This window comes from Gymnoscopelus microlampas (assembly GCF_963454915.1).
Source record: "Gymnoscopelus microlampas genome assembly, chromosome: 10".
In the NCBI taxonomy this organism is placed as follows: Eukaryota; Metazoa; Chordata; class Actinopteri; order Myctophiformes; family Myctophidae; genus Gymnoscopelus; species Gymnoscopelus microlampas.
This window is the reverse complement of record NC_139947.1, coordinates 53,022,536-53,032,934: the sequence shown is the minus strand read 5'-3', so window position 1 is coordinate 53,032,934 and position 10,399 is coordinate 53,022,536. Positions and strand designations below refer to the sequence as shown.

At 43.9% G+C, this 10,399-nt stretch overlaps 1 protein-coding gene across 1 annotated transcript in view; it reads right to left on the bottom strand.

Annotated features, from left to right (window-relative positions):
• Positions 1–3,403: 3,403 nt before the first annotated feature.
• The window catches only part of scrt2 (scratch family zinc finger 2), a gene marked incomplete at both ends in the record, with an annotated part of 8,205 nt that continues 1,209 nt past the window's right edge, over positions 3,404–10,399 (bottom strand). Inside the window, 2 exons of the mRNA XM_084069162.1 lie at positions 3,404–3,975; positions 5,642–5,944. Coding sequence (XP_083925288.1) covers positions 3,404–3,975; positions 5,642–5,944 — 875 coding nt within the window. The remainder of the gene's footprint in view (positions 3,976–5,641; positions 5,945–10,399) is intronic.

Below are 10,399 nucleotides of genomic sequence, written 5' to 3'. Positions count from 1 at the left end.
TGTATTGCAAGTGGGGCCCCAACCAATCAATTGATTGATCATGGATAGCCTATAAACATGCTCTGAAAAGGCACACGGCCCACCCATCCGGCCACTTGACGGCTGCCGTGTGTTAAGTGGTCAGGTGGGTGGGCCCCGATCCAGAAAAAGGTCGAGAACCGCCGCTATGTAGTGCTGCCATCTAGTGGTGTCCGAATGTATAGAGATAATTATTACGCCCTATTGTGGACTCATTATCCCACAATGCATCTCTGAAAAGTATAGGGTACAACCGATGGTCACTGTTGCAAAACCTACATACCATTGCTGTCGGGCAGAAGCCTCTTATCTCCATGATCTAACTATTTGTGTTTATTCGTAAATGAACGATCCGCAAGCTCGAAACGCGGTGCGAAGCGACGCGTTTTGAGCTTGTAGATCTGCTATTTTTGCGGTTTTAGAATTTGAATCCTGAAAAGTAACAGTATTGGACTTATGAGGTTTCCACCCGACAGAGACGACATACCATGGTGCACCACAACCAAAAACACGTATTCCGAGGTAGATGCCGCTAGGCAGCGTTGCATTGGAGCAGTATCATTATTATGTCATTCGCCTTATTTCTGGAAGAACACGACTATATTGTTGACGACTGTGAGAAATATATCATTTTGTTCTAAAATATCCACAGGCTAACAAGCTAGACATCGCTAACGTTCTGGACACTTTATTGTATGTCGTGTAAATCAGTGTTGATTTTGACAGCAATTTATTTATTTAGTTTTAGTCATATTTTAGTCATCTGAAATGTTTTAATTTTAGTCTAGTTTTAGTTGCCTAAATATCATTAGTCTCATTTTAGACGACTAAATCTACAGTTGATTTAGTCGACTAAAATGTATTTTGACGGGCCTTGATGGCGTTGTAATGGCTGATTTTACAATTGGTTGCATGATGAAAATAGCCAACAAGTTCACAACGCGTAGCAGCGCGACACGTTGTGAGCTTGTAGGTCGTCTATTTTCAGAGCGCAACACCTGAGCGCAAACAAACATAAAATGACTTGACTTAGTTCTACTGGATCTCTAACATTTGAGTCTAGTTTTTATCTGTTGACGAAATTGTCAATATACTTAGTCTTAGTTTTAGTCATCATAGCTTAGGTTTTTGTTTAGTTCTTATTAAGTTTTCGTCAGTGAAAAAAGGTAGTCGACGAACATTCTTCGTCATAGTTTTAGTCGACAAAATCAACACTGCATGGTGTAAATATCCATAGACATTCTACGTTTGTTTACACATTCTGATCTGGTCTATTGGGCCGAAATGACATCGATTTTTATTTAGTTTTCCCGCCGATGAGCTCACTATAGTCTCTCACATACAACTAGATGAGTTCACCATCGTCTCAGAATGAGGGAGTGATTTCAGACACAGCCACATCGTCGCTCTCGGGCAGAAACGTCTCCATATTCTAACTTCATGCGTATTTTCATAAATTAACGCCCTACTTGATCACACTACAGCGTCACACAAAAGCATCAAAAGTAGCAAATCTACAAGCTCGAAACGCGGCGCGAAGCGACGCGTTTCGAGCTTGTAGATCTGCTTGTTTTGATGCTTTTGATTTTGAAAGTGACCATTTCGAACATATGAAGTTTCCACCCGACAGAGTCGATATGTTCTTCAAATCTGAGATAAAAACGAACAATTATATCTTGGGATAACGGTGTCGTAGCCGAACTAGTACTGCTAGCTTCCAGATTCCAGATGCTATTTTCAGCTTTTTTTTCCCGGCTCTCTTCGGCTATTTTCAGCTCATTTCGCCGCGAGAGACAGCCACCGCCATGCGACAAGAGTATATAAATTGCGGAAGCGTTTATAAACCAGCGGACGAGGGGAGCACCTCAAGGTGTAGAATGAAGATTGCTTTGTTAACACGCGTGCACCGTTTTAAAAGTGGCAGAAGTTCGTGCACGCCACACGCGCACAACGGCGCAGGAAGAACGAGAGTTTCATTGCTACAAACATGACACTTGTAAAATATACATCATTTGGTTTTGGCTCCCGGAAAATATTGTCCTGGTGAGTGTGTGAGTGTGATGATGAGCGTGTGTGTGTGTGTGTGTGTGTGTGTGTGTGTGTGTGTGTGTGTGTGTGTGTGTGTGTGTGTGTGTGTGTGTGTGTGTGTGTGTGTGTGTGTGTGTGTGTGTGTGTGTGTGTGTGTGCCTGTTCAACAGGTTTTATGGCAAAATGATCCCGTTATAACAACCGTGTAATAACCGTATTATAGCTTATCTTAAATGCATTTGTATTGATTTAGCGTTGATGTCGTTAGAATACCCACAGTTACAAAGATACGTTTTATCATCCAGGGACAGTTGGCACACACACACCCACACACAAAAAAAAGAATACAAAAAGAAATAAAAATCAAATATAAAAAAATAACATCCGTTTAAATTGAGACATTGGTGTGGAAAAAAGGGGGGTTGTTTTTTTTTAAAACCTTTTAAAATGATCTCCCTTTTTTTTGCAAATACTGTTATAGTTCACATTTTTCATAAAAAGTTTATGTTGGCAGTTGCAAAAGAATTAAATTCTTAGCAAATAAAAAGCAGCATAAAAATACAAGAGGTCATTTTTGTCTAAAAAACAAAAGAACACTGTTACAGTTCTTTTTGTGTGTTTTTTTTTTTTTTCATTTTCCCATACTATTTGCTATAAAATATCAGGAATCTAAATATTATTACTATTGATATCAATATCATTATAGTCATTGATAAAAATTCACATGCCAGGCCTCATATATAATTGTGTGTGTGTGTGTGTGTGTGTGTGTGTGTGTGTGTGTGTGTGTGTGTGTGTGTGTGTGTGTGTGTGTGTGTGTGTGTGTGTGTGTGTGTGTGTGTGTGTGTGTGTGCGTGTGTGTGTTTGTTAGTTATCTGTGTACAACTAACAACTACAGTCATTATTTGGGGGAAAGGTTGTTTTGATTGTATTGTTTCTGTGGGCGATTAGCTACTGTGCAGGGGGAAAAATCCAGCATCTTTTTTTGTAAATCGTCTTTGCCATAATAATCGTCAAGAGTTTCTTCGCGTAACCTCAGTGAAAATATTGCTTTCTAAAAAAAGGGAAGAAAAAGGCATGAAGGGCAGAGTGGACACACGGTAAAATCCTTAGTGAAAATAATAACAACGAAGACTTTACGGATTGGAACAAAATGGAATCCTAGCGGTCCATTTTGGCTCCGTTCCTAAACTCATCGGAGTTACACCAACACCGGGGGTTTCGACTGTGCAGGGTTGTCGGTTGAGAACCTACAACGGGGGGGAGGGAGGGAGGTGGGGGCGGGGGGGGGGGTTGCGTTCCTTCCATCCTTCCTTCCTTCCTTCTCGTCGACGTCGTTTTGTTCTTTTTTTTTTTTTCAGTTCTCCGACCCGGACTCTTCGTCCTCCTCCTCGTCACCGGAGCCCTTGAAGCAAGCCGACTCGTAGTGCTTGTTCAGGTAGGACTTGAGAGCGAAGGTCTTATTGCAGCGCTTGCATCGGTAGTGCTTGAAGGCAGAGTGTGTTTGCATGTGGGCGCGGAGGTTGGAGCGGTCGGCGAAGGCTTTGCCGCAGTGGGCGCAGGCGAACGGCTTCTCGCCCGTGTGGGAGCGCATGTGGCCCTGCAGCAGCCACGGCCGGCTGAAGGCCTTGCTGCACACGTCGCACTTGTGCTTGAGGTCGTGGGTCAGGATGTGCATGGCCAGCGCCGGCATGGACACGTACACCTTGTCGCAGGTGGGACACTTGCGCGCCATCTTGCTGTCCAGGCTGCGGTGCGTCTGCTTGTGTCGGCTGAGGTTGGACGAGGTGGCGTACGTCTTGCCGCACTCGTTGCAGGAGTGGCGCATCAGCGGCGTGCCGACGCCGGGCGACGATCCGCCGTCCGCCTCGGATCCGCCGTCTCCCCGGTCCTGGATGGAGGCGTTGGCCGCGCTGCCGCTCCGTAGGGCTGTGTGTGAGTTGACGATTAATAATTGGTCACACCAAAGAAATTGCGACTTAAGGATTTAATTGTGGGTGTTTTCTTATTTTTTTAACGATGGATCATATAAATCAAAAGGACATTTCTGTTTGCATTGTAGGCTTTGTAAACAAGACTTGCACAGGACAGATAACGACAAATAATTTAAAGAAAATGACTGACAATGACCGGTACCAATAATCAAAATAAATAATATGCTATGGCCAAAATAGGCCATGCAATCAGGGTTGCCAGATCTCCTTATTATAATTTCCCCGCAAGATTTTATTTGAAAATAGCCGATCTACAAGCTCACAGAGCGTCGCATCGCGACGCGTTGTGAGCTTGTAGATCGGCTATTTGAAAATAGCTGATGTATATGTTAAAGTGCACATGTGGCTGGTTTTCCTAGACCTGGTTGCTTGTTTCTCTCACAGAATCTGGCAACACTGCATGCAATGAATAATTTTATACTTTCAAACCTTTTTTAAAAATTGCAGAAACAGCTAATCTACAAGAGCTTGTAGCCTACTGTAGGTCGGCTATTTCCGCCATGTTTCAGCAGATGAATTCATCCAGCTGAATGTTAACACATTTTGACCATTATGCCAAAAACAATGGCGACTATCTCAAATAGAGTCCTCCAAAAGTCCTGACGTCACTCCGTTATCCCCTGGGTCACGGAAGTACTTTTTCTGTTGAGAATACCATATATGGTCATCTCAACATCACGTCATGTAAGAACTGTGTTAAAAAAAAAGAAACAAATCAACCCGGCGACTCTGTCAGGTACAGAATGTGACTCTGTGTTGTTTATGATGTTGAGGTACATTTGATAACGATAACGTGTTTGGAGATTATTATTAAGATTTCTTTTGGATAAAATGTGTACTTCTTCACCGTCAGTTGATGCTTCATATCCATTTGAGTAAAAATTGCCAGGCTCATTTGTTTATTTTTGGAACACAGTTCTTATATGTCACGATGCTATTGAGACCCTATGGTATACATGGGCAGCTGGTGGCCCAGGGGCCACATGCGGCCCCCACCTCCACTTAATGCGGCCCGCAGGTTATCAGAATACTGATATATTATTGATTTCAGCTGTTACAATTCCAAACATGTAAACATGACCCGCTTTAATGACTTCAGTCTATATTAGTAGCTTAATGACTAGTATTAACATTCTATTGTCTTTTTTATGTCCAATGTATTTGTATTGAAGTTCATAACATTTACATAAGTATAATATAACTAAATGGATTTGAAATTAAATAAAAATGTTACTTTTCAGGATTCCAATTAAAAAATAGCAGATCTTCAAGCTCAAAACGCGCCGCACTGCGACACGTTTTGAGCTTGTAGTTCTTTTGCGTGACATTGAATGGCAAAAAAGTTACAATTCGGAGAGACTGTACAGGTATATGCAACGTGGCCCTCTGGAGTGAGTGTGGAAACATTGTGGCCCTTCCCATCATCAAAGTTGCATCACCCCTGCCATATGATATTTTCAATGGACACAAATAACTCTGTGACCCCAGGGGGGATAGCGGCCTCTAGTGGCAGTGACGTCAGACTTGGGTTCTCTATAATTGTGATGGGGTTCAGATGATGGTAATAATAATAGCGGACAGGGGGGGGGGGTTGTTCCTACCGCTCCGCGAGCCGCTCTCCACGTCTCCCTTCCTCCGGGAGCGTCCGTCGGAAATGAAGAAGGCATCCATGGTGTATCCCTCGGCCAGGGCCTCGGCCTCGCCGCTGTAGAAGCCGCTGGCCGTCATGCCGGACTGCGGGCTGTCGGGGTGCTCCAGGTCGGGGTCGCAGTACTCCTCCTCCCCCCCTTCCCCGCCGCTCACCTGGGCGTACAGCGGCTCCGACACGGGCGACTCCAGCTTGTGCTCCATCTTCTTGTCCCCGCCCTGGTAGACGGATGGCGTGATGTAGTCCTGGATGTAGCCTGTAGGGGGCAGAGCGACACACACACGCCGTTACAACGAGACAAAGGTGTCGATTAGAGTCAGACCGATATTAATCTCTCAAGAACAGATTCTGCTCTCCGCTTGAATCTGTCGGGGGGGGGGGGGGGGGGGTTCGTCATATCGCGTACGCACTGGCCTACAACTGGGCGTGCCTTCAGATCAGGAAGCAGGCCGCGCTTTACCCAATCAAATGTAGTGGGCGGGATTTACGTGTCTGCCGATCCTTCCCCACTAGAAACAAACCGAAACTCATTTAACAATAGCGTCCTCGGAGCAGACAAAACCACGGAAAGATATTCACATTTTAACGTGCACATTTGTTCTTTTTCTCCACAAACACGCATTCGTGTCCACAAGGAAAGCTGCCGATGCACGCGGTAGCATTTTGTGAAGGTTACGTCGTTTAGACGTGGATGAGTGTGCTGGCTTTGAGGCCCAGATAATAGCTCATCAAACATTCCTCCGGTGAGGGAAGGAGATGCACATTAAAGGGCCTCTTACATAAAGTGGTCTCATTGATTAGACCTCTTCTCCGTGATAAGATTTTCTCCGTCTTAACTGTGTGTCAGTCAGTCCTCAGTGGCAGAGACGAGGCCCCACCCCCCCGACCCCTGTTTGCTCCGTTACGGCCGCATAACCAAGTGTATTATGACTCCATAACACAGTGTTTCCGCAAACTACTGTTTGGGTTGCCGGTAAATATTTCAAAAGATTTTCAGGGGAAAAAAGCAATACTTTTCCGGAAGAAAATCTGACATTGTTCAAAAGAAATGTGCGTTCTGTTTTTCCGAGTTATTTGATTGATGAAGCGTGTTTGTATCTTCAAATCAAACTGTTTCCATGAAGCTCGTGTTAACACACAGGTTGCATCTCGTTGCAGCTTATTGGGTGATTGTTTTTTTTAAGCCAGGAAGAAAACGTAACATTGTTCAAAAGAAATTCATAAAATCAAAGGAATTCCATGAAAAAAATGCAATACAATTAGGAAGTATAGTGAATATAGCAGATCTACAAGCTCACAACGCGGCGCTGTGAGCTTGTAGATCTGCTATATTCACTAGTTTGGGTCCCGGGCAAAAGTCAAATTTCTCTTTTGGGTCTCCAGCGAAAAAGTTTGGGAAACACTGATCTAACAGACCGTCTGCACATTCTGTAGAATTAGCCATAAGCCGTACTTTCTGAATCAGTATAGCATTAAAACTAATGACATAGTATTTATTGTCTGTTTTTCCTAGTTATTTGATTGATGAAGGGTGTTTGTATCTTTCCATGAAGCTCGTGTTGACACAGGTTGCATCTCTTTGGCTTTTTGAGTAATTAGTTTTTTTAAGCCAGATTATTAACAGATTCAGCTTGTGTACAACTGCTGCACATGACTACAGAAAGATGATTAAATATCATTGACATTATTCCCATGTCTTTCCTTGTTTTCTACATTCTGCCAAAGGGGGGTTGGCCAGCTAATTTATATTAGTAGTTATAGTTGTGATTTCTATTTCTTATATTTTTTACTTCATATCATTTATAGTTGTTCACTGCATTCTATTTCTACTGATGTAAATGTATTCTATGTATTCATGATGCTCTTTTTGTGATGACAAATCTGTATGAATGTATGGCAACCGGAGCTGTTGAACAGAACAAATTTCCCATGGGATTAATACAGCATATATCTATCTATAAAATGCATTTCTGTGTGTGCTCGTTATACCTCTACCAGGGCTGCTGTTCCACGGGACAGAAATATGAGTGCAAATTCTAAAAACGTGGTGCAACAACTCCTTTGCCTGGGAGCAGGGACGTGCACAGATAGACTCTAGGTGGTGCTAGAGCACCTGCCCTTTGCCCTCTTGACCAGAAGTGCCCTTTTGAAAAAAATAAAAAAAAGTTGTTGTTTTTTTCAGTTTACACCAGGGGTCTTCAACAAGGGGTCCGGGACCCCTAGGGGGTCCTCAGAGTTACTACAGGGGGTCCGCCAAATCTTTATGTGATTATGATTTTTCTTTTTACCATAACCACTCGAAACCTAGCATCCCTTTTCTGAGGAGAACTTTAGCCAAAAATAGCAGATCTACAAGCCCACAACGCCTCGCGCTGCGAGGCGTTGTGGGCTTGTAGATCGGCTATTTTTTCTATAAAGTATAATTTACTTGAGCACCTGCCCCTCAAAATGTCTGTGCACGCCACTGCCTGGGAGAAGTGGTGCATACCTGGCATGCCTATAAGCAGCCTGTGCAGCGGCAAGCAGTGGAAATGAGGTATTGACTTTTGGCTTTTTAATCAAATTCAAAGTTTTGCGCCGATCAATAAGGCCATCATCTATAAAATAGTACAGCTGTTTGGGATCGCCCGCGTGTCGGGAGGAGAAGGCAGGACTAGTGTAAAGGCCAGCGATTAAGTGTCTGCGATGCACAATAACACTTTATTGAGCACTATAGTGTGTGTGCTTGAACAGAGGGTTAAGCTGGAATCTGATACGCCGGATTTACACGGGAGCACAATCGCTACGTTGTTTGTGAAGAGGGGGGGTCACCTGTGTGTGTGTGTGTGTGTGTGTGTGTGTGTGTGTGTGTGTGTGTGTGTGTGTGTGTGTGCTTGTTTTGGCTTGCGTGTGCGCGTGGCCGCGAGCATGCTCAAGTGCAGTGAAGGAGCAAGTCATTAGGAAATCAATTGAAGTGCTCTCTCACAACACACTATCTCCATTCCCTAGGGGGCTGCAGCCCACCTTGTCAAAGACATGGCCGTGATAACGGCGGACGGAGGAACATGAGGTCATTACGTTGGGACTACAACCACCGGTGTTATTGTTGGGGACAGCAGCACGCTTTCTAGAACCACACAAACCCAAGCGTATACCTTGATCTTGGGATAGCATAATAGACAGAAAATACAAACGTTTGGCTAAAATAGCAGATCTATACAAGTGCAGCCTGTAGATCTGTCTATGTTTGCTGTTTGTCTCTGCAGCTATGCAGCTGACAAACATCCAGCTAAAATCAGCTATTTTTTAGCGTAGTATATACAAGTATATAGTGATTCAAATCTGTAGAAAAACCATAACTGACTTAAAAAATAAAATCACATCCAATACAATCGTTTCAACGATTACTAGTAGACATACAGTACTGTGGCCAAAATACACGGTACAAGAGTTCAATAAACAGGCACAAATATAGATCTTTACTGAACCACCCTGTGGACCTTGACTTGTTATGAGCAAACGTCGTTCTCGTGAAAAAAAAACGCAGGAGAATGTCAGCGAAGTTGTTTGTGTAATAGGTTTCAATTACCCAAGGTCAGACAAGGAGTTCATTATGTGGGCTTGTCCACATGTAGCCTTTACAGCCCACAATGCAAAGCAAGCATGTAATTAATGGGGTCCTCTCCCTCCGCCCGGGCTTTGTTGTTGCTCAGACACTCAAGTCAAATGTCTGCACAATGGAAGGCAGAGGAAATGTGTCGGCACCGCAGCACAAGTGCTGACGCCAGCGATTTGCAGCCATACCCGGAATTCTCTCATTTCAGCCTTTTCTTTTTGCACTCAGCGTGAAAACGGGGGGGTTTCTTTTGTCTAAAGTCAAATGGGCTTTTTTTATCAAACCCAGTCTGATGTTTCATATGAATGCCTTTTTATTTCCTATCCTTTCTGGGAAAAAAAATGCTCACGTGCCCTGCTTGGAAAGAAGTGGGTCATTGTTTATGGAGAACGGAACAATAGTGGGAGAGACGAAACCTAAAGGCTTAATACAGTGATGCTATAAAGGACTGTTGACATAATACTCTAAGCTATCGTGCTTTTTAGATATAGGCTTAACAACATTCAGGCCACGTGTTGAAATAAGCCAATCTACTCCTTTAATGAGCATAATGCATTTCATATGACCTATCCTTCAGCTAGTGGGTCTATACTGTGTATGTCCATTTATTAGATCATAATAATGAATCCGTGAGCTTGTTCGTTAAATGCTACTGGAATTTCCTGACGCGTGTTTATCTTTTTTTATTAACGTTATTAAATAACAGGTGGGAATCCTGCTCCTAAATATCGTCCAGCTCTGTACCGGGGGGAGGGGGAGGGAGGTGGGAGGGGGGCTTTGCTTGTTGTGAAGCCAAAAAAAAGTCTGAAAAAAAAGAAAACAACAAAGCAGCAGAGAGAGAGAGACTCGGGGCTTTGTAAACATCGTGGCCACAAAATGGAAGCTGCTGCTGCTGAGAGCTTTAAAAAACCTGACTGTGGAAGTGAAGGACGCGCCGTGTAGCGTCAGCGCTAGCTGCTCCGCTGGCTGTGCAGCTATGTGCCCCCTCTCTCTCTCTCTCTCTCTCTCTCTCTCTCTCTGGGTGTTTACTGTACCCAGCCCCCCCCCCCCCCCTCTACACGCCATCACGTGACCCGGCCGTCGATGCTGCCCCAAGCATTTCTGTCTCCTTTTTCT